At 53.9% G+C, this 27,375-nt stretch overlaps 1 protein-coding gene across 6 annotated transcripts; it reads right to left on the reverse strand.

Annotated features, from left to right (window-relative positions):
* Positions 1-3,181: 3,181 nt before the first annotated feature.
* TNIP3 (TNFAIP3 interacting protein 3) lies at positions 3,182-27,151 on the reverse strand. Of its 6 annotated transcripts, XM_081092272.1 has the most exons (12): positions 26,896-27,061; positions 23,060-23,140; positions 20,795-20,941; positions 19,496-19,627; positions 18,305-18,433; positions 16,283-16,402; positions 14,983-15,061; positions 14,739-14,864; positions 13,594-13,644; positions 12,260-12,358; positions 8,867-8,927; positions 3,182-3,740 (listed from the first exon to the last, which is right to left on the reverse strand). In XM_081092272.1, exons 3-12 carry the CDS (start codon positions 20,816-20,818, stop codon positions 3,716-3,718), a joined length of 846 nt encoding a protein of 281 aa, XP_080948398.1. In that variant the 5' UTR covers positions 20,819-20,941; positions 23,060-23,140; positions 26,896-27,061; the 3' UTR covers positions 3,182-3,715. The 6 variants fall into 6 exon arrangements, with proteins under 6 accessions (XP_080948398.1, XP_080948401.1, XP_080948399.1 ...); XM_081092275.1 differs by lacking the exon at positions 14,983-15,061 and having other exon boundaries at positions 3,183-3,740; positions 20,795-20,947; positions 26,896-27,151; XM_081092273.1 differs by lacking the exon at positions 14,983-15,061 and having other exon boundaries at positions 3,183-3,740; positions 20,795-20,912; positions 26,896-27,145.
* Positions 27,152-27,375: the final 224 nt, after the last annotated feature.

A 27,375-nucleotide genomic window follows, 5' to 3' on the forward strand; every position in this document is an offset into this window, starting at 1 on the left:
AAGGTGATGCTTCAGCAACATTGGAAGACCAGGGACTGTGCAGGGAATAAAGGCGCCCTCGCTTACAGGCCCCCCGGCTGGGAGGGGTCCCCTTAGACACGGGGAGACCAGGAGGTGCCGTGATTTCTTTCATGTCGGCCCTCAAGACACACACAGTCCATTTCTGTCAATCAAAGTCATTTCTAACACTGGCAGCTCACTGATCAAGATGAGAGGTCGGGTGTGTGTACAAGGGGGCCGTCGACCGGGAGCTACGGGTTCACAGGAAATGGGGAAGGTTGTGGGGAGCCGGCACGGCTATGGCATACTCATGCCAGCTCAGCCTGGTTCAGTGACCCTGAGTGGGGACGATGAAAGGCTTAGAAAAGACAGACAAGAGAATGAAAGCTGGGTCTCGGTGGGACGCTGCCCCTCTGATGGACAGCACCAGCGCCCACAAGCCGTGTCTTTATTTTATAGCAGATGCCAGGAGGCAAAGTAGGGCCGTGATCAAGATGTTTATAACATTCTCCTGGGTTTCAACCTCACTCAACTACATGCACCTGAACTCTATCACTCAGGCACGTGGGGCCACGTGTTCGGACTATCGCAGTGGTTCTCAACCTTGGCTGCACATTAGAATCGCCTGGGAATCTTTTTAAAATCCTGATTTCTGGGCCTCATCCTCCGGAAATTCTGTTTCTTTGTTATGGGGTGGGGCCACAACATTAGTAAACGAAGAATTTCCAGAAGATGAGGCCTAGAAATCAGGATTTTAAAAAGATTCCCAGGCGATTCTAATGTGCAGCCAAGGTTGAGAACCACTGGACCATAGGTTCAAGCTCACAGCTACAGCTGTTGGCTGTAATTGTGCTGGGGAGGCTCTGCCCTCCAAGCGGGGACTTGCACGTGGCAGCGAGAGGCCTGTGCCCTCTCCTCAGTCCGAGGCGTGAACCTGGCCACACGCTGTAGCCGCGCCCCACAGAAGGTGTCGGGATTCGGCCTTGATTCCTCACCGAGGCGCCGCTCTGTGTCTGAGTTAACATTCGCTGCAGAGCAACCCGAGGTTTACATGGCTGGGGCCTGACTTCCCCGAGCACCCTCCCCCGATTTGCAGACCCCGAAGGGGTTCTATTCCGATGGCTTATTTATTAACACCCCATTCGATGTAAATCACCAGTTACGGTCAAGGCAGCATTTCCGGAGGAGAAGTTAGGACTAGAAGGGACCTGAGGGGTGTTATTCCAGTGGAACTTGTCCCGAGGTTGCCCCATTCACACCTCTCTGAAGGGGCTTTGCCAGATGAGAGGGAACGTCAAGTGGAGAACTGCATTCTGTGTCTTGTTCCAGTGTTTTCCACTGTAAAGTCCACGAGCATGTGCTGCCCGCTAACCCAGGGTCCCGCGGTGTCAGGCTGCCAGCGTGGCCTTCATGGGCCGCATCTGATCGTGTCGGATCCCGTTACACAGGCGTGGCCAGAAGCAGGGGTACAGGTGTGCGTGTGGACGGTAATAGAGTCACTAGAAGTAAGACAAGCGTGGACTGTCTCGCACACGCACCTGTCCGCCTGCTCTGCCGCCCTGCACTCACTCACCTCGCCATCGAGAATGGCAGGCGGCCTGGGGCTGGGGGTCAGCTCTGAGGGGAGCGCGGCCGTGGGAGCACGTTTGTTCTCGAGGAAGGAGGAGGGGCGTCTGCTCCCCGCAGCGTCCCCGTGAGGATGACACACATGTTCCGTGTTCTGTCAGCGACCACCGTCTCGGACGCTCACTCCGTCCTGATGCCGTGTCAGGTGCGGGTTCACCCCAGACACCCGCCGGCAGGGGAGGCGGGGCTCAGGGTCTGGGGGGCCAGCGTCGGCGTCGCCGTGTTCCCCTGTTCCCGGGGTTCCCATCGGGAGCCTGGAGAGCACACTTGGCCCAGGTCTGTTTGCTGGCGGAACCTCCTAGAAGGGCAGCGCTGGGCGAGGGTCTCCCCGGGGCGGGGCAGGCACTGCGGGTGGAGAGAGCAGCGGAGGGAGGGAGGGAGGCACCGGTGCAGGGGGACACGGGCCTCGGCGCGGGGGGGGGGGGGGGGGGGGGCTGGTGCGCTCAGATCTTACTCCGCTGGGCGCACCTCCGTGGGAAACCTCCCACCCCTACACGTGATGTTACATGGCTTTTTCACTCATCGGAGAGAATGGGAATTTTTGAAAAATGCCACAGCATGTCAGTGCAGCTGGCTTGTGAGTTCTGTTGTCCCGACTCACTTATACTGAAGTGCGGCTCAAGCATGACTCGCCTCAATAAATAGTAGCAAAAACAAACAAGCAAACAAACAAAAAAGGCTCTAGAGCAGTGGTTCTCCACCTTCTGGCCCTTTAAATACAGCTCCTCATGTTGTGACCCAACCATAAAATTATTTTCGTTGCTGCTTCATAACTGTCATGTTGCTACTGTCATGAATCGTAATGTAAGTATCTGATATGCAGGATGGTCTTAGGGACCCCTGTGAAAGGGTCGTTCGACCGCCAAAGGGGTCGCGACCCACAGGTTGAGAACCGCTGCTCTAGAGAATTCGCAGGACAGTTCCTTCTCAGGCCTCGTGTCCGAGAGCGGAAGACGAGGCTGGACGTAGTGGACTGTCCAAGCTCGACACCTTCCTGTACACGACGCCTCAAGTATTTCCAGAAACTGGAAAAAACACCCCAAGCACTTGCGCTGGAATTAAGCAGCGGGTTTCTGGACGTGGACGCTATATCGTCTCGGCACGGGGTCTGTGGTTTCCTGCGGCTGCCGCTTCGGCCAATGGCCTGGTTTTCCAGGTGCTTCTAGTGGCCCCGCCACCACGGGTCCCACCCCCCCAGAGGGTCCGGGGTCCCCGCAGAAGCCTCAGCAGATGCGTGAGCTAAGACTCTAAAGTCGCTTAATCATCAGCCCTCGGCACACCGCTGTGCAGCCAAATGCGATGCTAAGTTACTGTGCAACGGGGACGCCTTTGCTTTGCATTTGAATTGGCGTGAGAAGCCGGGGTTATGCTTTTCATCAACAGCCACTCGAATCCACAGGAAAGGAAACCACACATTTAACCGCAAACCCCAGGTCTCCGAGCTGCCTCTGGGCGCACACGGGGCGCAGCCAGTGGTGCCGCCCACGCCAGGACTCGCCTCACGGTCTAGCCGCCCCCACGAAGGCGGCTCCCCGTTCTCCGCACCTCGAGGAAGGAAAAGTGGCAAGCTTATCATTTTATTCAGGTCGAAGCACTCACGTGGTTCCCACAAGGATCTACACCTCCTCGGTCCTGCCTTTGGGTCTCTGAGGCCAGGAGTGAGGGCCGGAGTGAGGCCGGGCTAAACCGCCTCCAGGCTGGGCCCCCGAAAAACCCTCAGAGCCAACCTGTACCAGCGGACACTCTCCTCGGGGAACGTGTGTTCCCATCAAATACAATCTCGCACCAGCGGGGAGTTGCCGGGATCACAGAGCCGCCCCTGTGCACCCCATGGCATGTGCCGGGGTCTCAGGGAGTGGCGCGCGATCGCCTGCCAGTCTGTGCCGAGGGCACGGCGGTGTGTGGGCCGTGCCACCCTGGCCTCACAGACCCCACGGGATCTCAGCCGTCAGAGCCTTTTCCTCTGCCCGGGCCCAGGCGTCACACGGTGGTGGGGCAGGTGACGGGGCAGCTGGCGGACGCGAGCCACCATCACAGGCAGCGACACCCTGCCCGGCTCTCCCTGCGTCTGCGCTCCTCCGGCTACTGGTCACTTTTCTTTTCTGAGGAGAAACCTGTGAAAACAGCAGAAAGATGTTTCAGATTGAAAATAAACAGCCCACCTCTCTCCTGGCTGAGGGTTAGCGTAAACCTCTGGGCTGGTAAAGCAGAAATGGTCTCTTGGTGAGCTGCCCACAGGTGCCTGCCGAGACCCCCCGAGGCAGGAGGTGGCAGGTGCTGCTCTCTGCACTGGCAGGTGCCCGCCCTCTGGGAGGCCCCGTGCGGCCAGGGGCAGCCGTGCCCGAGAGGAACGCTCCGTCCCTTCTCCTATGGGCGGGCAAGGCATGTGCTATGACACTGCGTCATACGTGCTGCTGGTAGGGTCAGTATTTAACCAGAGAGAGACAGCTTGCCAGGTAAACGCCTTTTAAAATATGGCCCTGGGTACTGGCCGTCAAAGCCACAGAAGAGAATGAATGATAGGGGGGACTTATAATCTGAATTAATCTGAAAGTAATCATCGTATTTTAAATCTCAGAACACATATACTTATGTGAATAGGGGGGTTACGATTTTCTAAAGTTTCCTTTTCAAGGCCTGTGCGAAGCAATTGAGGAGGTGACTCAGCTGTGAATCCAGCAAACAGAACTGATAAGCATGGTCAGACGACCCACCAGGAGTCAAAACATTATCTCATCCACATCATCTCATCCACATCACCTCATCCACATCACCTCATCCACATCACCTCATCCACATCACCTCATCCACATCATCTCGTCCACATCACCTCATCCACATCACCTCATCCACATCATCTCATCCACATCATCTCATCCACATCACCTCATCCACATCATCTCATCCACATCACCTCATCCACATCACCTCATCCACATCACCTCATCCACATCACCTCATCCACATCACCTCATCCACATCACCTCATCCACATCATCTCATCCACATCACCTCATCCACATCACGTCATCCACATCACGTCATCCACATCACCTCATCCACATCATCTCATCCACATCACCTCATCCACATCACCTCATCCGCATCACCTCATCCGCATCACCTCATCCGCATCACCTCATCCGCATCACCTCATCCGCATCATCTCATCCGCATCACCTCATCCGCATCACCTCATCCACATCACCTCATCCACATCACCTCATCCACATCACCTCATCCACATCACCTCATCCACATCATCTCATCCACATCACCTCATCCACATCACCTCATCCACATCATCTCATCCACATCACCTCATCCACATCACCTCATCCACATCACCTCATCCACATCATCTCATCCACATCATCTCATCCACATCATCTCATCCACATCATCTCATCCACATCACCTCATCCACATCATCTCATCCGCATCATCTCATCAGCATCATCTCATCCGCATCATCTCATCCGCATCATCTCATCCGCATCACCTCATCCACATCACCTCATCCGCATCACCTCATCCGCATCACCTCATCCACATCATCTCATCCACATCATCTCATCCACATCATCTCATCCACATCATCTCATCCACATCACCTCATCCACATCATCTCATCCACATCACCTCATCCACATCATCTCATCCACATCATCTCATCCACATCATCTCATCCACATCACCTCATCCGCATCATCTCATCCACATCATCTCATCCACATCATCTCATCCACATCATCTCATCCACATCACCTCATCCACATCAGCTCATCCATCTCATCCACATCATCTCATCCACATCATCTCATCCACATCATCTCATCCACATCACCTCATCCACATCATCTCATCCACATCATCTCATCCACATCACCTCATCCACATCACCTCATCCACATCACCTCATTCGCATCACCTCATCCGCATCATCTCATCCGCATCATCTCATCCGCATCATCTCATCCACATCACCTCATCCACATCACCTCATCCACATCATCTCATCCACATCATCTCATCCACATCATCTCATCCACATCACCTCATCCACATCACCTCATCCACATCATCTCATCCACATCATCTCATCCACATCATCTCATCGCCTGATGCCTGAGGATGATAGTTGACATCCTCGGACCCCAGGCCTGCACGTAGCTGCATTCCTCACCCAGCCCCTTCCCCTTTATAATCCTGTCTCCTGCACCTGCGTTAAGATAGGATTTGATGCCTGTAAGCGCCCTGTCTTCTTGGTGGGCTGGCCTTCTCAGCAAATGCCTTATCTGAGTCAGCCCTGCCTTCCTTACTGGACACAGCGACCGACAACGGGGGTTTCCGGCTACAAGATCTCAGTGGGAGCCACAAAAAGACAGAGTCCAAGTGGCCCACTCGTGGCGGCAGGAAAAAATGCGATTGATGCCAAGAATTGAGGTGCTTCCCTTATTCAGTGACAACCTAGAATGTGCTAGGGCCGTGGTGGTCAAACGGCGGCTCACGAGCCACCTGCGGCTCTTTGGCCCCTAGAGTGTGGCTCTTCCACAAAATACCCGGATCGCTAAGGGCGGACACGTCAGACCCAGCTCAGCCCCCCACGTGAGGGGTGGGGAGGCGCAGAGGGGACTGGCAGGCGGCAGGCCCACGCGGACCTTCTCGTGTCGCCAAGGACGAAACAAACAGCTCAAGGTCACAGTGTTCCAGGAACGTGGACGTCATTGTACGTCCCATTCTGAGAGCAGATGGAACAAGACTAACATGTTCTTTGTCAAATCACATGTTTCTAAGCAGAAGCATTAACAGCTGTGGACATCAGCGTATAAAAACCCCATCAGGCACAGAGAGAGAGCCTGATGCGTCTTAAATGCCTTGAAAACCTCCATCGAAATCTTCAGTTTCTGAAAGAAGAGTTGATTCTCAGTGCGTCCCCGGAGCACAGCCTCGGACAGTGACGGAGAGAAAGGGGAGATGAGTGACCCCGAGGCTGTCCGAGGCGGCCCAGCACCCCTGACCCAGCCCTGGCCACGGAGCCTCCGCTGCGTCCCCACTTTTAGGGGACCTGCCTGCACCGCACCTCCCCTCGCTGTGCGAGCTGCCGCCCTCTAGAATACGATCCTGGTCCTCACACGCAGACCCCCAAACCCTCTGCCCAGGGGCCCCCCGGCCTGCTTCCAGGCCTCGTCACTCTGACGTACTAGTGTGTGCCACGCACCTGACCGTGCACAGGGCCGGGCCTCCCCTGGGAGGCGGTCAGCGGCCGTGAGCAGCACGGAGCACACACATGTGTCCGCGGGGAGAGGAGATCACTAGGGTTGTTACACGGCTTCCCAAGGGTCAGCCCCGCTCTCATAGTCATAGCTCTCATTTGATAAACTTCTAATGCAGCAACGGGCACGTCTTCAGGGCCCTGTGGGCTGTGACTCCAGTGCAGGTGTGGGGTTCGCACACGTGGGATTTCACCCCAGGCCGGAGTCTTCCTACGGGGACTCGGCGTGCTACTCGCAGTCCCAAGCCTCAGTTCCCTCCTTTGTAGATGGTGTCACGGTAAAAACTACTTTATAGCATCTTGTGAAGATTAAAACAGTGCTTTAAAGATACTCAGGTTAACATATAATAGAGGCTTGTTTTTTAAAAAAAATTTATCTCTGTAGCAACTCACACAGCATGTTTACATGTCACAAAACTCATTCTATTTCTTCCCAAGTAGACAAAAATCAGTAGGTTTCCTATACCAGCTGTAAAATCCTGTTTTTTCATATTTTATTCTGGTTCATCTCAGCTCGTTTCCATTTTATATCGTGATTAGCTCCTGTAACACTGGTCCAGGAAGAATCTAATAGTGACATAGAGATGGCCTGATGATATTACTGCATTTTCTTCTGAGTAATTACAGTTTCTAGCGATTACACTGTAACTTGGAAAGAAAATATCGCTAATATTCATTCCAGACCAATCCAAAATGGAAAAATCATAATTTTGGGGTGACACCTCAGCTATTAAACTCCGCTACCGGATTTCTACATCGCAGACGCCCCCAGCGGTGATGGTGGGAGACAGCAGCCTTTCCGATAGAAGCTCTCACTGGGGCTGCACTCGGCACCTCTGAGAACCAGCGGCGGTGTTTGCAGTGGAAGCAGAGGAGGAAGAAAGCTGCCGTTTTCCCGTTCCCTCTTTCCTCTCTGTGAGGGTCCGAGCCCAGGCCTCTGTCACGCCCGTGTAGCTGTGCACGGCTGGCCAGGCGTGCACACCACAGCTCCAGGGGCTCCGTTCCCGACGGCCAGGGGCAGCCCTGGGACAGGTGAGGGTCACAGCCTGGCAGCTGCACGGGTGACCCTGGCTTCCTGCTCTCCCCCCGCCCCACCGTGGGCTCCTTGTCCTGAAAACCCGCGTTCTGTGACCCCAGGCGCAAGCTCAGTGAGCTCAGCTTCCAGCGCGTCCTGACGCTGGGTGGGTTCAGCCTCCGCTCTCCCGGGTGGAATCACGCCTCTGGCAGCGAAGCATCCAGGGCCCCGGGTGTGTGTCCTCAGAGACTTACACGCGTGCACTGCGGAATTCAGCCTGTGTGCGGAGGGAAGTGGGACCATGATGCTAACTAACTGGGCCAGGCCGGCCTGGCGGACACGGCCCACTCCTGGGTGGCCGCGTGAGAAACACGCTGGAGAAAGGGGAGCAGGTTCCGGGAAGGCGGAAAAGAGGGGGAACCAGAGGAAAATGAGATGAAAGAGTCTTCCCAGGTGTGGGCACGCTCTGAGACTTCCTAGGCTCCCCAGCAGCTCGGAGGTGGGCGTGTGGCGCGCCCGGCCGGGACGGGGTCTGCCATCGCCATCGGGGACACATGTGAGCCTCGGTTCCCTCTGTCCGTGTGCCAGTGACATTGGGGACATCTGTGGGGCGAGCCCCCCCCGCCCCCGGCCGGGGGGGAGCATCTGCCTTTGGAGGGGAATCACAGAGCTCGTTGGGCTGCACCCGCTCCAAGTCTGCCTCTTGGCCCAGATGGGACCCTGGCTCTGAGGCTGGAGCGGAGCGGCAGCCAGACCGGCCCACGCTCTTCCTGGTGGGAACCTCTGTTCTTCTGCAGGACGGCAGGCCTGCCCAGGTGCGCGGAGCATAGCCGTGTGCGCAACACAACCCTATGGCGCGTCATCCACACAAACCTACGCAAGTGAGCATCCCCCGGAGGCCTCATTAGGACGCAAACATGACAGAACGTGCGGAGCAGCTGTTGCCTTACCGTGCGCCGCGTGCTGCGCGTCTGGGGGCAGCCGGCCTGGAGCACCCCGCTGGCGGTCTGGCTGTGTGGACAGGAAGCCTGGTTAGAGCGTGTGGGTCACACGCGCAGAGGGGCGCGTGCAGAGGGTGACGAGGCTGCACAAGGTCACTTCTACCTGACCCGCTGGCAGTCCCGCTGGCCTCTGAGGCCCCCTCAGCACCCGGGCCCCCTCCCGAATCCCCCCCCCCGACCCCCACAATCCACCCCGTAGAAGGCCAGATGTGACTGCTCTGGGGTTGTGGCACATTTTCTTTTTCCAAAACAGATGCGTTCAGATGTGTCTGGCTGTCTGCCGAAGTATAAACACTTCTGTAAAACTTACTATAGCCCATAAATAAAACAAAGCCATTTCCTATCAACAAATAACAAAAGAAAAGTTCTTTTTAGAACTTCACACAGGAGGCAGCAGGAAGACCAGAGAGAAAAATGACAAGTTTGGTGTTTTCCGGTGGATCCAGGGGGAACGCTGAGCTGTGGAGGGAGGACCGGGCCCTGGGGGCTCAGGGTGGGGGGCAGGACAGCTGGGCGCCCCCCCTGTTCCCGAGAACCTGCCCACGTGCCCAGGTGTGTCAGGCTGGAGAGGCCAGAGTGCAGACCTGGATTTCTCTCCAGGGATGTGTCCCGGGTTCCCGCCAGCTCGGAGCAGCTAAGTGCTGAACATCAGGGAGCACGTCACACGAACTGCCTTCCTTAATCGGCCTGTGGTTGGCCGGGTTCAAGATGTGCTCCCAGCCCAGTGTTTTCCACCGCTCGGCACGGCAACCTGAGCCAGACCTGCCCGCGAGGCCGCTCGTCTCTGCTCCATGTGCTCAGCCTGCGTCCTGCCCAGGCCCCGCGTTCACGCCTGTCCTGCCCTAGTTCCGTCACCTCTCAGAGAGACCTTGGGGGGCTTGCTCTGACCCAGAGCCACAGGGAGCTTGGCAGGGTGGCCCGGCCACTGGAGGTAGCCCCAAACTCAGTCCCTGACAAGACACCAGAAAGCTGCGCTCAGCACAGCCTGCCCTCAGCCCCCGCCCAGCACCCCCTCGGACACCTCGGCTCTTGGCTCCCTTCCTGCACAAAAAGCTGGGGTGGAAATGGATCGCCTCTGGTTTTCATCGGCTCGTTTATGTCGAGCTGCCTGGGTGAGGCACTGGGTCAGGGGATGAGCCTCCGCCTCACAGGCCAGCGGAGGTGCCCAACGCGGGCGAACGCGCTGTCATTTCACCAACGTGCTCGCAGCACCTGCTTCTACTCTGGCTCAGAAACAACACGGAGCGGACTCTTAAAACGAATTCTGGGTCTTGGCACATCCTGCCGCCATGCCGAGATTCTGTTTGCACAAGCGCTGCTTGGAAATGCAGGCGGGACACAGGGCGTGGCGTCTTTCCCAAATGCAGGCCTTAGGGGGGTAATTTCACATGATCGGCCGCCTTCTCTGTTGTCGTCGATGGGGAAAGTTTGACGAGCTCTTATGACAGGAGGACTTCTCCCTCCTGTGCACGAGTGAAGGTGTGAAGAAAACAGCCATTTTTACTTCCAGATAAACCTGGATGATTCTTTGGTTTTACAGTCAACCGACCCCAGGAATAGTCTTCCAATTCCTTAACCTGTGGGAGCTAACATCTAAGTAAATGTCTATTTCTTTATCGTTCCCGCCATATTAATTTACTTCTCCCTTCTCTGAAAAGTATTTAAGGAATCGTAGCTGCATTTGAAGATTCCCACCCTTGCGAAAGGGCTTGAGTCACATTCAGATGCTGAAGTATGGGCCTCAGAGGGTCCCACTCTCTGTGGGTGCTCCGCTGGGGAAACCCAGCTAAACCTCAGACTCTTTGCAAAATTAGAAGCACCATTAATAGTAAAAGCAGCGGGAGAGGGGAGTGGGTGGACCAAAGGCAAACAATGAAAAGTGCATCGTTTGTCTCCCTGTGTGAAGACCGTCTGTGCGGGCAGGATGGAGGGTGTGGGGGAGGGTGGTGGAATCTGGGACTAGAGGCAGGGAGGGTGCTGGGCTGACATGCAGGTGGGCTGTCCAGGCATCCGCCTGGGTGGACACAGCCGTGGGGAGCCACGGAAGTGGGTCACTTTTTCTTGGCCCCTTTAAGAATATCCTTTCAATTGGAAAATGTCCAAAACTATTTTGCCCAGATGTAGCGCTGTCCACAGTAGTTCAACCTAATTGACAACGGAAAAGGGCATCTCTTGAACTGATTTTTGCTTTATTCCCTTTGCTTTTCTTTGTACATGTGGACGGAAGGGACCGCAGGCTGACCTGACAAGCTCAGGGGAGGCCTGCATGGCCGTCTCGCAAACTCAGAGACCTAAAGTCACCACAAAGGATGGTCTGAAATGAAACTTTAACTAAAAGCAGTGATGGTGGGCAGTTACGTCCTAGGCCGGTATCTTCTCTGACAAGGTCAACCTTTACCTTCACTGAGCCTGTCTGTCCTTCTGCATCTATGATAACACACCCTTGAAATGACTGGGTAACTTGTAACTTCCCTTTTCTGGAGCCCCTGGGGCACAACCAAATGTGCTGGGTGCCAGGACAGATGCCACAGATTCCTTCACTATCATGTTAATTGATCCTGCACCCACCTAAGTATGTGTCCATCATTTCACTTTTTATCCAATCCCAGGGGTTTCCCTGCTTTGCTTTATCCCACCTCCTTAATCTATCACCAATGAATTTCATGTAACCCACCTACATCCCTCCTTTGATTGAAATGTATAAATACAGATGTAACCCGCCATTCTCCGGAGCATTATCTCAATTCATTGAGGTTCTGCTTCCCGGCAGACGTCAACAGTTTGGCTCACATAAACTCACAAAAATTCCTTATAGCCCTAACTGGTTTGGCTCAGTGGATAGAGCATCGGCCTGCAGACTGAAGGGTCCCAGGTTCGATTCCGGTCAAGGGCATGTACCTTGGTTGCGGGCACATCCCCAGTAGGAGGTATGCAGAGGCAGCTGATCGATGTTTCTCTCTCATCGATGTTTCTAACTCTCTATCCTTCTCCCTTCCTCTCTGTAAAAAAATCAATAAAATGTATCTTAAAAAAAAATTCCTTACAGGTTTCAATGTGTTTTTTATTTTCCGTTAACATACATAAAAATTTCCTCTTGGTAGAATCAGGTCTGGCATTGAAAACGACCCATCTAACATGCCGTGTGTTTGTTCAAGGGATCGGAGCTCAATGGGGCACCTTGCAGCAAATGTTCGTGTCTCTGTGGCAAGTCAGTGAGAGTGTGTGTGGCTCCTGTCACTCCACAGATTGGGGGCGGAGCTAAGGCGCCTCATTCCAGAGAGGGGCTGATTTCAGGGCAGCAGAACGCTGGGCCAGCCCGCAGGCCGGGAGCGGCTTACTCACCAGGAGCCTCGGCAGGTCCGGCACAGCCCCGGGGCCGGCAGGGGCGCCCGCATCCGGCAGGTGGAGACCCAGGCCGCAGCGACAGGCCGGGATGCGCATCTGAGGAGACAATGCCGTCGGTCACTGGAGTGGGTGCAGTGGGGCCTCACCCTGACACCTGCTTTTACAGTCACATGGTTTGGTTTCAGTTTGTGTTTTTTTTTAATTTATTGGTTTTAGAGAGAGAGGAAGGGAGAGAGAGGAAGAGAAACATTGATGTAAGAGCCAAACGTTGATCAACTGCCTTCTGTACACCCCGAACCCGGGACTGAGCCCACAGCCCGGGCATGTGCCCTGACCAGGAATCCAACCTGCTACCTGTTGGTGCTCAGGACAACACCCAACCAATGAGCCACACTGGCCAGGTAGTCTTTTTTTTTTTTTTTTTTTTTAATTGATCTTAGAGAGGGAGGAAGGAAGAGAAAGAAAAAGATCAATGTGAGAGAGGAACTTGGATCTGTTGCCTCCTGTATGAGACCCGACGGGGAATTGAACCCACAACTTGGGTATGTGCCCTGAGCAGGAATCAAACCCGTGACCCTCTGGTGCACAGGACGATGCTCGACAGCGGAGCCACACGGGCCAGGGTTAGCCTAACTCTGTCACAGCAGGAGGAGGTCGGACCCCGGACCGACACAGATGAGCTCACAGCCGACTTACTTAAGGTGAAGTTGTTATTTTTCTAATTTTGAAGAAATTAGCAAGACTTGAGAGGTAGCTAGCGTTAACTCCACGGGGTTGTCTTCACAGAAGGGCCGCACATTGCGCTCTAGGGAGTTCTCTTACCTGAGGCGACACCCTTGGGCTCAGCTAGTCAGAGAGGAAGCAGTAGAGGACTACGAGGACTCCGACAGCCGCGGGGGACGGGACAGTGTGGGGGCCGAGAGGGGGCCCTATTCCCCCAAAGAGGTGGACATCTCGGTGGTAGTTTCCCACCATAAACTGTCAGCAACTGCAGGGCCACAGGGAGGGGCTTGCCCAGCGGCCATGGTCTGCACAGGATGCTCCTTGTGAGAACACACGGGCTCGGGCTTCGTCACGTGTGGCAGAGCATGTGTTTCTCATGTGTGCAGGGCTGGGGGTCCCTGACGCTCTCTCCGCGGCCCTCGGCCACAGTGAGCACAGGTCTGCCGAGCCCCGTGGGGACATGGAGGCCCTGAGACTGGCCTCGGGGAGCTGCCGTCCCGGGGAGCGCAGGGGCGCGGGGGATGGGGGAGCGCAGGGGCGGAGGGGGGGGGGTGTGGGGGGTGGGAGGGCGCTGAGAGGCTTGGGGAGTTCAGTGGGCGGCCACGCACCTGTTCCAACTGCCGTTCCAGCCTTTCTTGCTCCAGCCGGCACGCTTTTACCTGTGGACAAAGCACAGGCACCTGCCTGTCAGAAAGGGTCCGATGGCTCCTCCTGACGCTGCTAGGGACCGGCTCTCGGGGACGCCCGGGGGCTGCGGGGCCCACAGAGCAGAGGCGCCGGGGAGACCAGGTGGGCGTCGGGCTTTCCGGACACGCCTGTGCTCCGTCCCGGAAATCCCACCTTAGGGCTGGGGACGGGGGCCGTTCACGCTGTTATTGCAGTGTGTTCGGGGCCGTTACAGTTCTCAGCGTGAGGGGGTACATTTCCGTCTGGATGGAGGAGGGGGGAGGCGCAGATGTGGGTGTGGACACAGAACAGCTTCTGGTACTCACTGGACGGAATTGGGGCGGCCACAGTGTCCGGTCCCACAGGGGCCCGGGCACGTCCTGAGCAGTGTCAGATAGTTCGTAGTGCATTTTCCTTTCTTAAGCCAGAATTGTGTCCCCTGCATTTTCTCCATTCACATTAGCGTTTACCCATCATGGTGGCTTCCTGAGTCTGCTTTTAATATAGCCGATCACGCTTCATTTTAGCAGCTCACATTAACAGACCCTATTCCAATGAGTTGGCTCACATCACCGGCTTCCCAAATACTCCAGTCACAGTGACCCTGGGGCCCCCAGAGGGAACGCCTCGGTCCCACCAGACAGACACGTAAATGACACTTAGCAACGGGCCTGTTTTTGGAAGATGGGGACATTCCACTCGGCCCTTCACAGAACGTGACAAGGACTTGGACACAACGTCACTGCCCTGGGGAGTTTCAGGTTGGGGTTGGGAGTCCTGGGTAGGCCAGCTCCCAGGCGACCAAATAAATATCAGGAGGAAAAGATCAAAAGAATTAGAAGTCAGAAAAGAACGTTGGCGTCCAGCTGCTGGGGAATCCTCGCTACACTTAACGCTAAAAGAAACACCCAGTTGTTCCCAACTTCTCACAAGATGGTTTAAGAATCATTTCATCCCCCGGTGCTGACCTCTCAGAAAAATTCAGCGTCAAATACCAGAAGCCCCAGAGCCTCGCGTTCTGCCTTAAGGGAGAGGGTAAACGGGCAGCACAGACATGCGGGCCAAGGCCCTGCGCCCTGACATGTACCTCGGACTTCAGCTGGCTCAGCTGGGATTGCGACATCCGGTGCACTTGCTGCAGCTGCTCTTTCTCCTGGTTGAGTCTCTCTCGGTCCGACCTCTCCCTTCTGAAGTCTTCCTCGTAGATCTGCACCTGGGAGACATTCGCCGCGGTTACCGCGCTTCCTTTCTCCTCAGCGCGGGGCTCGGGGGGTGTCCGTCTGCGTGTTCCTTCTCCCTCCCGTGACCGTCTCCTCGCGGCGGGGCTACACCTAGCACGCAGGGCTGTCGTTGTGACTGTGATTCTATCTTTCTCTCTGCATAGAATGGCCGGCCCTTCTCCACTTCCTCCTGAATCCGTGGGTTCAGAAGCAGAGTTATAACATGGATATTTTGAAAAGCATTGTCCTCGGCCATTGTTTGCTGCCTACTGGACGGCTGTGGTGACCTCTTCCCGCAGGAAGTGTGACCGTTTAGAGAAGCCACCGTCCCCGGCTCAGGGCTCAGACGTGTGGCACCTGCGTGCAGCTCTGAGAGGAGTTTGCTAACAACCACTGATACACCAAGTGTTGACGTGCTGTGTGCGAACATGCGTGACAAGGTGAGCCCAGCCGGGAGACGGAACTCTCATATGTGGGGAATGAAAGCATGATCGTCCCCAGGTTTCCACAGGCGATGGTGGAAGTAAATTACAGGAAAGGAAACGTAGCAATATTTCAGTGGAACGGCTCTCCCGAGATGCTCCCAATATTCCAGATAAGTAAGCGAACCAAAGAGAAAAGCGGACTTAATTGCTGCTGTTTTTCATTGGCTCGGTGCTGACTAATGGCTGGACGGCTAGTACGTGGAGCTGCGGAAACAGCAAACGAAGCTTCGGGAATGAGGCAAAGGGGTTCCTCCAAGACCATGACTTAAATTACCACGCATATGGGAACCTGCACATGATACCTTCATCCCCAACAGGCAATGAGTTTTACCTGGTGGTCCGTCAAGTTTAAGTCTGTAAGACTACAAAATGTAACCTACGAGAGAGGAAGAAGCTGAACATCTCATGTAGACTCCCGTGTAGGTGTACATGTTAATGTTTAAGGCTCGGCAGCCATGAATGAGGCTGGGTGAGTGGGGAGGAGGCGGACCTGTGTGAGGGCGGAGGAGCAGGTCTAGCCCCTCGGTGAGGTGATCAGTGTGGAGTATTATTCCCTTTAAAACCACCCTCGCTGTTCAAAAGCCTGGAAGCCGAAAGCTGCAAACAGCAGCCCAGGCGCTCCCATTGTCTGAGACAAGACGGCCCGAGGCCCGGTTAATGCTGTTTGCAGAATAAAGCAGGCCTCCCTGAAGCTCACAGCATCACGCCAGGAGGGTCATGGTATGACCTAGGACAAGCCTCTGAACCCATCCGAAGCTAGGTCCTTCTGCTAACAGCCTGAGGTGCCATGTTCTGGATTCTGCCCAGAAGCTTTGAAATGAGCTGATTCTACCTGACACACTGAATAGCAGACTCTCACAGGTGCCCGAGGGCGCCGGACCCCGGGCCCAGCCTCTCCACGTGCTCACGCCCCTGCAGCCCCTCACCTGCTGTTTGAGCACCTCCATCTCTGTCCTCAGGTCCTCGTGCCCGCACCCCGTCTCAGGCCCCCCCAGACGGTCCTCGGGCAGCGGAGAGCACTCGACCTTCAGGGCCTCCTGAAGAGCCTGTGTTGCAAGACAAGCACATTGTTGACCTGAGAGGCACATGGTCTGCATTTCTCTGTGACAGTTACCGTGATCGTCTCCCCGGCACCCAAAGGCAGCGTTCCCTCTTGGATGCCGCTCTCATGACTGAATGACTTCGGGTTTCCTGGCCTGGGCACTTCTGTCTTTTCTCCATGATGATGCTTGTTGGTCAACCCTCATTGCTATTCTGAAGGCTTTGCTGTGGCAGCCCCTCCACCTAGCCCTCTGTGAAAGGACAGCATATCTATGTTCCTTCTCTAGCCTCTGTCTTTCTCTAGAGCAGCGGTTCTCAACCTGTGAGTCGTGACCCCTCTGGCGGTCGAACGACCCTTTCACAGGGGTCGCCTAAGACCATCCTGCATATCAGATATTTACATTACGATTCATAACAGTAGCAACATTACAGTTGTGAAGTAGCAACGAAAATAATTTTATGGTTGGGTCACAACATGAGGAACTGTATTTAAAGGGCCAGAAGGTTGAGAACCACTGCTCTAGAGTCTCTGCTTCAGTCAAATAACGATCAGAATTGAGGGACAGCTTCCCCCGCAAGGCAGCAGACGTGCCCACCCCTGGGCGCTGCCTCCAGAGACCCTGGGTCAGCAGGTCGGGGCTGGGGCCTGAGACCCTGCCCCCCCAGAGCTGATGCTGCTGGGCCGGATGCCAGTCTGAGGAATATTCTGCTAGATCGCCGTGTCCCCGTGGGAGAGAGGGACACAGAGACGTGAGCCATGCGGAGTCACGGCCCGTCCCCGCCCTCCGCAGCAGCCCGCCCGGCCTCGCCGCAGCACCCTGCTCCCAGGGAAGGAGCCCAGGGGCCCACGGGGTAGGGGGGGGCAGAGAAGGCCTCCGCTTTCCTGGCATTCAGTACAGGTTGGTACTGATTCATAACAGTAGCAACATTACAGTTATGAAGTAGCAACGAAAATAATTTTATGGCCGGGGGTCAGCACAACATGAGGAGCGGTATTAAAGGGTCGCGGCATTAGGAAGGTTGAGAACCACTGCGCTAGAGAAACACAGAGGGATGAGCCCCCATGGCTCTGGAAGTGCCCTTTCCTGTTTGCGTGGAGGCTCAGACAATAAGCAGGTTACCGCCCAGTGTGCGCTCTGTTAATGACACGGGCCCATATTAACTCCCAACTTTACATCAGTGGTCGCCAACCTTTCAGACCTCATGGACCACCAGTGGTCCGCGGACCACCGGTTGGCGACCGCCTCTTTAAATGACACCCCTGGTCACAGTCAACCGCGGCAGGAAACGCACATCCAGGCATTTTCAGGGCCAACCACCACTCCTGTTCAGGAAGAAAATTTCTATGATTTTGGTCAATTTCTAGTATTTTGAGAGATGCGTGTTTCAACTTAACCGTGTACTGCAAGGGCTGATGGTCCACATATGACATGGCCCTTGAAAAGTCAACAGCAAAGCATTTCATTTTTTCATTGATCCTTTCCCCCCGAAAATTAAGCTCTTACCCCATAAAGCGCGCGCGCACACACACACACACACACACACACACACACGCGCGCGCGCACACCCCCTACCTCATCAGCCTCACGCCAGAGTCCTGACCATGGTGCTGAGAGCAGCCTGCTTCCTGTGGTTGACCCACAAGCAGGTGGCTGCTCCCAACCCCTGCTTGCTCTGTGGCTCTGCCAACTTAACACCGTCCTGCCTCTCCTCCAAATTTCCTCCTCATTTGTTTTCCATGAGGAGTCTTTGCAGGGACATGAATGCCCAAAGCCTCATGGCCACCCCGGGAGGAGAGATGTGCAATGTCACAGAGACGCCCCTGTGCCGGGGCCCGGGAGCCCCTGCAGCGCGGGCCAAGTGGGCCTCGCCAGGAGGGCCCCCACACAGCCCGGCCCGCCTGGTACCTTGTTAAGGCGTTTTATTTCACATTCATAATGTTCCCGCCTCCTGCTCATGGCGGCATTGTTCTCCTTCAACAGCTTGTTTTCTTTCTTCAACGCGAGTAATTCTTCGCTCAGGCTCTGCTTTTCCTTCTGCAGGGAAGAGAGAGAAAAGCAAGTCAGTGCAGTTCCGATGACCGACGGACCGGCAGGCAGACGCAGACTCCCCACAGCCAGGCCCCGGACGCTCAGGGCGTCCATCCCACTGGAGCCCGCTCCCTGGTGGAGGGCGGGTTAGCATCGAAGAAACCCTTCTCTTAACTTTCATGCTGGAAGCTGTGTGCCCTCAGACAAGACATCAGAGTCCCCGATCTCACTTGGCGACGGGCCCGTGAATGAGCGAGTTCCCGCGCCCAGGCCTAAGCGATCGTCATCAGCCTGTCGCCTGACCTCGGCACAGCTCAGCTGTCTCCGCTTGCCAAGGGCAGAAGTAACGCCTTCTTCCCAGGTGAGCTGGGAATGCCAGATGCAATAAGGAGGGTGAGGGACTTCCCAAAATGTTACATTTTTCTGATTTCAAAAATAATACCTATTTGGCTCAGCCAGTGTGGCTCAGGGGTTGAGCATTGACCTATGAACCAGGAGGTCACGGTTCGATTCCCGGTCAGGGCACATGCCCTGGTTGTGGGCTTGATCCCTCAGTGTGGGGTGTGCAGGAGGCAGCTGATCAATGAGTCTCTCTCATCATTGATATTTCTCTCTCTCTCTCTCTCTCTCTCTCTCTCTCTCTCTCCCTCTCCCCCTCCCTCTCCCTCTCCCTTCCTCTCTCTGAAATCAGTAAAAATATATTTTAAAAAATAATGCCTATTTGTAAAGCTCTCTGTAAACTGAAAAACAGCTGTACCAATACAAGGTATTGTCATATTATTGTTAAATATGAGTTAAAAAAAAAAAAAAGAAAGGAAGAAAGAAAAAGCTAAATTTTTTTGAGGCTGAAATGCCCCAGAAAGATGCCCCCAGCTCCGTGGTTCAGGGTCCACCTGCCCATTTGTGGACAGAGGACATGGCCTTGTCCTTCCTCTGGGTCCTGAGAAGATTCAGTCTGTGGGCCTGTGACTTGCATCACTGTCCTCCCTCACACTCTCACACTTTCCCTGCCCCATGTCCTCAGCACCCCCACCCCTCCCCGGGCTGGGTCACCCGGGCCACACCCACCTCCTCTCTCTGCCGAGGCTCCTGGGCCAGGTCCGCGGGCCCGGCGCTGGCCCTGGGGCTCGCTGGCCGTCCCTTCTCCAGGCCACTGAGGAATCGCTCTGTGGCCTCCAGCTTCGTCTGCAGCTCTGCAAGCTGGGGAGGCCGGCACAGAGGGTTACAGACCCCCCTCTTGCCCCCACTGGAGCCCACATCCCCGGGCCTTCTCAGCTAGCAAATAAGGGACAACCAGGCCCCGCTCCTGGGGGTCCCACACAAGGTCCATCCCACGCCCTGACCAAGGCCGGGGCATTTGCATCCCCGACCAGAGCCCCAGCCTCCCTCCTGGCTCCACCTCACCACCTCCCAGGGCACAGTTAGAGCTTAGACGGGGCCTCTGGGCCTGGCCTTCCACCCCTAACTGTCCAGGAGTGGCCGGCGGGGCAGGGGCGTCTGCCTGGAGGAACGCTGCCCTGTCTAACCCACAGCCTGACCCGCACAGGCCACTGTAGCCCTGAGTGCGGATGGCAGTGAGGGGCCCCAGGGCAGGTGCTCCCCGGCGGGAGGGCGAATGGCACCTCCCCAACCCTGGGCGTCCCCAACCCTCTCCCGCTCCCGCCAGACGCTTGGACGCAGCATAAACGTGCTCAGATCATGTCCTTCAGTGTGGCGGCCCCCACGCGTCCCCAGACTCAGGACCGCAGGGGCCTGCCAACCCCGCACTGTGCTCTTGGGTCGGGTTCTGCACTCTAGTTATCAGGGGCTTCACGCTCTTCCTCTCTGTGCTGTGGGACGATGTTAAACTCTACACTGACTTGGACCTCTTAAAAGATATTTTCTCCAAAAAAGTTTCTGACAGCAAAGCAAACGCTGCTTGGGAGAGAACCTGCTTTAGTGAGAGGAGGGGACGCCCCATTCTGTCACCTCCCCTGGGGCCACTGTGCCCCTGTGCAGAGTCGGCATGGCGACCAGTGAGGGAATCGGAGAGCTGGCCTGGCGTGACACGGGTGCACCTGAGACCGACCTCGCCCACAGGTAAGCTGCGTGTCTGTGGCCCTGGTCCTCGCACCCGGGCCAGGTGCCCCACGCGCCCCGATCCAAGTGCGTGAGAACGCCCGCGATGGCTCCAGAGGGGATGTGAGCCATTGCCAAGACCGGGCACGGACAGCGGGCATTCACCTCCGGGGCCCAGGGGCAGCCGTGCCCTCAGCATCCCTCCTTCAGCTGCTAGCTCCGCTCCAGTCCCGCCCCTGGGACCCCAGCACCCCCATTGGCTCCCCCGGTGATTGGCTGGAAGCAGATCCGGGACAGGCAGGCGCTTACCTTCCCGGCGTACAGCTCCTTCATGCTTCGGAACTGCTGGTCCCACTGCCGGTTCACCTCCAGGAGCTGCAACCGTGAACACGTGGTGAGTCAGCAAAGGCTCTGCCCGTGTGGACGTCTGGCCAGAAGGAAGTCCGTGTGAGGTTGCTGAGGCTTTGGAAACCCGGGGGAAGGCGGTGTTCTAGAAACGCTGTCGCCGTCGGCGTGTCTTGGCCAGTCCACCGACCGTGTTATTAGCACCGTTAGCGTGGCTTAGTTTTGTGAATTTTTATCTTTGTTTAATCCAACCAGAATCTGGTAAGAATGTCTAAGTATTGATGGTTTTCTGTAAGATTCATTAAAATATGAAAGGTCTTTTTTTCAAACCTTTCCCTATGTTTCTATGTGCTTATGTTGATTATTATAATGAAATCTTTCTCCCAGCTTTTTTAAAAGCAGAGTTTATACTAACAAATTCCAAACCCATTAACTGAGTATCATTTGCTTGCAATAATGGACTTTTTAAAAATCCACACGTGATTTGTAATATGGATCAACAAATGGATACTATGACTTTTTTCAAGTATAGATTTTTGAGGAATAATAGTTTTGTCATAAGACAATATTTAGAAATAATTTACGTGGCAAGCAGTTTGAAAGTTTTTTTTTTAAAAAAATAACTATGTGCTACATAGAAGGAAGGAACAGACACTATGACCTGTGTTTTAGTTTTCTTGTAATGGGAGTGTGCAAATTCCCGATTTAGAGAAACTCTAGCAACCACCAGCAGACATCCATGCAGAAAACAGCCACAATGGCTAAAAAGTAGCACGACTTTCTCCCGATTGCAAATCAAACTATCTAATCCAGAATGGCAGCTACGAGGTAATTCTTATGCTGGGAACACAGGTGGGTACTTCTTGTGAGAGTATACACCTGAACTCTTGGCATTTAGGGATTGGCCTTCTGTGCCATGGTAGCCATGGTAGCGTGCCTCGCTGTGGCTCAGGGATTTCCGGGGGGCTGGTATTTTATGCAGCACCACAGGGAGTAGGGGGCATGGAGGAGCAGCAGGAAGGGTCTCATACACGGAACAGTTTAGAGGAGCAATTACAGAATCGACAACATACATGGTGCTACACTTGCTACTTTTTTCACCTCTTCCCCCCGTTGAGAAGTGCCGGAGACCAATTCCAGCATAACAGCAGGGCTGCATCTGGGAATGGCTGATGGCATTTCCCCAAACCTGAAAAGGGATGATTGCTTGGCTGCCAGACAGCTCAGGGCATCTTAATCTACATGTTATTGCCTCCTACTGGCCAAACACCTGAACAGCTGTAAGCTAATTCCCCCACATCTGACAATGGACTCTGTACGAAACCCTGACCCTTTGAAGTGTATATCTCTGCCTCAGCCTCAGGACAAGTTGTGTTAATAAAAAACATGGGGTCCTGAGATGAGGAGACCTTAGACCTTAAGACCTTAGACTTTAGAACTTAGCTCCTTTAGCTAAGCTCCTCTGACCCCCAAATGCCTTTCAAAATTATGCTTCTTCTCTGGACTATTTAACCTACGCACAGCCTTCTCCAGATTTCCTGAACCCTTCTTGATGCTGGAACAAGAACCCCGGCAGAGAAGAATGAAGAGGTTCTAACCTTCATTAAACTCAGAAATTCAGAACTCAAAAACACAGTACCCGTCACATTCCCGATGACACCTGAGAAGTAAACGTTCTTTATGGTCCCACTCCTCAACCCCTGTCAGTTGGACCCCAGGTCACGAAGTCGTAGCACCTAAGCCAGCTATAGTTAAAGTCTGGGACAGTGTGTCAGGTTGCAAGGACACAGGTACAGGGGATAAGCTCTAAGTTTAAAGAAAATTAAGATTATCATCCTGGGATTTATGACTGTCATTCATTTGTACTGAGAGAGCAAGTAGGAATGAAGTCCAGCCCCTAGGGCAGTGATGGTGAACCTATGACACGCGAACTCGGTTTTTTTGTTGATTTTTCTTTGTTAAATGGCATTTAAATATATAAAATAAATATCAAAAATATGTCTTTGTTTTAGTATGGTTGCAAATATCAGAAAATTTCTACATGTGACACGACACCAAAGTTAGGGTTTTTCAAAATGCTGACACGCCGAGCTCAAAAGGTTCGCCATCCCTGCCCTAGCAGTAGTGACTGTGACCCCGTAACGAAATGAAAGGTGCATCCGGGTGATACACTCTCTGTGCTATTCTCAGCCCCAATCCACGGCGCATGTTGATTCAACTCACAATTACCTCTTTTCTTTGTTTTTCCAGGCACCTTATCTTTCGTTCAAGAGGATTTGTCGAGCTCTTTCCTCTTGATGGGTCAGCACACTTGAAAAAAAAAAAAAGTGAAACAAAATAGACTATAAAATAAACAGGAAAAATATACTGTCTTTCACAAATTCCACACATTTGGTAAACTCTCATGCCGCGACTTATACAACAATTCTATTCTAGCAGCAGAGATCCTCGCATCACAGTCCTTCAAGGGGCCTGTTGGTGCATACGCCTTACATCCACCTTGGAATCCTTATATAAATGAACATAAAATAATTCTCTAGCAAATTATAGAGCATCTATGGAATAGGCAATCAAGAAATTAGGATTTTATGACCTTGGACTTCAATTATTTTTTAAAAAATGCACTTAGAAACCTGACACGTCTCATGGATGCAGGCGGGCATTTACACGGGAACATTCCTGAACAAGCATGTTTGTAGGTGTGTCCGTGACCTGAAGGGCGGCCCTGGTGCAGGTCAGAGGTCTGAGGGAACCGGCGAGAAAAGAGACCAGCACAGATGGTTAAAGGGCAGAAAGTTGATTCTAAAACAACAGGAAGTCAGCTACCTCAATGGCCATCATACAATACGTTACAGTGGCGGTTTGGGCGTAGAATGTGTGGGATAATGTCATTTTAACCAGCCCTTTGAATAGAGACACTAGGTGACAAATTGTCAGGGTAGTTTGTTGTTGTTGTTTGACCAGGGCTGGGAGTTTTCGTTTAAAGAAAGCGCAGCAGCTCTAGGAATGGCCTGCCCTCTGCCCCAGGGAGGATGATGTAGGCACTCCCTCCGCAGTCTTGCTACTGGCTCAGCTCTGTGTAGTGATACATGCATCGGCGATAGTCCCTAAATCTGCTGTTGGGTTTCAGGCTCAAGTTACTGTGGACCACAAAGCTGCTTAAAGATACTCAGGCGCGATTAAGAAACACATTCAGAACAGGTTGGCCTTCCGGAGACTGCCAGGAAATGCCCTTTCGCAATCGTCATGGGCTGTCAAGGGCTTCTTTCCTTAGCGATGATTTATGAACTGCCTTCCCACCTTCTCTGTTCACGCCTCCCTCGGCGCCTTAGGGCGGTGCCCTTTGCAGGTCTGTAGATGCTGCTCTTAACGTTCCTGCTTCTTCCCATTCAGACCCATGCACAACTCAAACCAGCCTTTACAAGCGACATTCTGGCCCTAGCCTGTTTGGCTCAGCGATTCGAGCATCAGCACGTAACTCGGTTCCAGGCTTGATCCCTGTCCCCAGTCAGGGCACATGGGGGCGGGCGGCGGGGGGGGTGGAGGGGGGGCGGGTAAGCAATGAGATGACGTGTCTCTCTCACATCCATGTTTCTCTCTCTGTGTGCCCCCCCCTTCCGCTCTCTCTATGATCAATGAGGGAGTGGGGTATCCTTGGGTGAGGATTAACAGAAAGAAGATTCAAAGCGACATTCCGACTGCAAGTGGCTCTGGCGGTGCCAGAGTGTCCCCAGAACCCAGGCGACAATTGTGCCGGGAGCTGCATTCAGGCTTTCCCTTTGGGGGAAGACGTTCAGAGTAGATATTGGGCATCCTGGGAGGAACAGGCTGAGAGCCAGCCCTGCCCAGTGTGCCCTGAGCTCACAGAGCAGAGGGGCCACGGCCAATGCCAGGCCCGAGGCTCTCACACAGCCACGGGTCACGTGAGAGCCAGCCAACCACAGGGCACCCGGGCACTGAGCCAGCAGTTCTGGAACGGAGCCAGGGCAGCTCTACTTTCTTTCTAATGGACTATTTTTAGAGCAGTTCAGGGTCATAGCACAGTTGAGTGGGAGGCGCAGAGATTCCCCGTGTTCCTGCTGCCACCACACGCGTGTAAGCTCCCCACCACCCCACCCGAGGGGCACCTGTTACACCAGTGAACCTGCACGGACACATCACCACCGCCAGGCCATGGTGTGCGTTAGCGTTGTCCCCTCTTGGCGTTTCCCACATTATGGGCTTGGACAGAGGCAGAGTGAGTGACAGGTGTATCACTGTGGCATCACAGCAGTTTCACTGCCCCAAACTCCTCTGTGTCCCACCTACTTATCTACCTCTATTTTACACAAATCCCACAGGTCATCATGATTCATAGTAAAGTGCAAAATTCTCCCATGTCACACCATGCACAGAACGTGGTTCATGCTACTGTGCCAGGTTCTCCCATGTCACACCATGCCCAGGAACATGGATTAAGATCTGTACGGATCTCCTCTGTATCTGCGATATAGAAAAAGTCTGGGATCAGCAAACATTTGTATGGCCCTGCCTTCTGGGAATCTGGGTTAACAGTAATCAGATGGTGTGCATTCTTTCCCCTCCACATATAATTTTCTCTGAAAAAATATGAAATATATGGATCCTTAATTTTTATTTTATAAATAAGAATAATTGAAAAGCTAGATACAGTTCTGGGAAGGAGAGGGAGAGAAGGGAGGGAGGGGACAGAGGAAGAGAGAGAGAGAGAGAGGGGGGGAGAAAGAGAGAGAGAGAAGGGAAGGAGGGGGAGAGAACAGGAACAGGAATGGCTTACAAGCATAAATTATCACCAGAAGCTTCTCTGGAGATTAGCCAACACTTTGCCATGGTTCCTATGTCTCAGGCATGTGTTCACATGAAGCAAATCCTATTAAACAACGTTTCGGGGATCTTTTCATTTACATTTGCTTTGCTATCCAGTTGCTAATGAAGGCATCTGATATTGCAAGAAGTGCAGATTTTTCGTCATTGGTCCTACTAAGGGCCCAGTTATGTAACAAGGATCCCCTATAAAACGTAATCCATTTGGAGCATCGGGGTGTTTCCCTCTCACTTACCACAGTAACAAGACCACCCTGTGCCAGGCAGGCCTGATGCTGCTCAGTTACATACCCAAGTGAGCAAATGAGTCTCACGTAGTTTCCCATGATGTCTTGGTTATCTCTTTTAAAAAGCACATCAAGAAAGCACATTCGTTCATTCATTCATTCATTCAAATAGTATCTGTCGTAGTAACCAGTAACCAAACAAAGACAATGGTACTAATTCCAAATATATCCTATATAATAAAAGCCTAATATGCTAAGTGGCCTTCGTCCGGTCAGCCGTTCAACCAATCAAATCGTAATGTGCTAATGATATGCTAAGGCTGCTCAACAGCTCGCTATGAAGTGCACTGACCACCAGGGGGCAGATGCTCCAACTGGTAGGTTAGCTTGCTGCTGGGGTCCGGCCAATATGGACTGAGCGGGATGGGATAGATATGCCCTGGAGTCCTCCCTCAGCCCCTCCCCATGTCCAGCCTGGCCCACAATTGGCCCCCAACACCCTGATCAGGGTCCGGGCGGTCAGCCAACTGCCTGAAGCCCCTCCCCCCAGCTGGCCCTGCCCCTGATGGGACCCCATCGGGGTCGCTGGACCCCACCCATGCACAAATTCGTGCACCGGGCCTCTAGTATATTAATATTTTACTGTGGTTACTCTATTGCAATAACACATTGTATTTCCAACCACATTAATATAATATTCTTTCTAAATTTTACATTGAATCAAGTTCTTCTAAATCAAGAGCCAAACATGAAGCGCATCGACTTGGGAAGTAACGGGATTTAATCTCTCACTGCGCAAAGGAAGAAATATAGCCCAGAGGTGGCAAAGACAATGCGATGTCTCCCAGCTCTCGTTTCTTTACTGCATTGCATTGTTTAAAATGCAGAGCGGATCTTAGCTGAAGAGCAGCCTGGCTGTGTCCACTCTTGTTCATCTCTGCACCCTTAGAGACGCTGTAGGCTGGGGTGTGCCCACCTCCCCGAGCATGCTCTTACCTCCGCGGGCTCCGTGGCGCCTTCCACAGCACTCATTCTCCGCATGCCCTGCTCAGAGTGTGCCGGGGGGGCTGTCTGTCCTGGTGTCTTGGAGAACAGAAGGAAAAGAAGAAAGAAAATGGCTCTTGAGGTGTCGTTTCAAGGGAGGCCAAGCATACAAAGTTTCAAAAAGCCCACACAGCGTGGAAAACAGGGACAGCGTCTCTTCCTTACAAGGGAACAGCGTGCCTGGACGCAAGCTGCACAGAATGGTTACAAGCCCAGCAACTGCGATTTTAACGTTTCCTCTCTTCCAAGCAGGGATTTCCCGGGATGTCTCAAGCCGGCAGGCTGTGACTCAGAGGCTAGGGGTGGATTAGCCGGCTGTGGTATGTAAATCGCCATTCTTCCTTTCCTGGCAACGTCCTCCAGGGAGGGGAAGTCACTGCCATCACCTCCCTGCATTTCCCAGAGCCGGGAGGTGACCGCTGACTCCTTCCA

The sequence above is a fragment of the Myotis nattereri genome, assembly GCF_964212035.1.
Source record: "Myotis nattereri genome assembly, chromosome: 5".
NCBI classification, from domain to species: domain Eukaryota; kingdom Metazoa; phylum Chordata; class Mammalia; order Chiroptera; family Vespertilionidae; genus Myotis; species Myotis nattereri.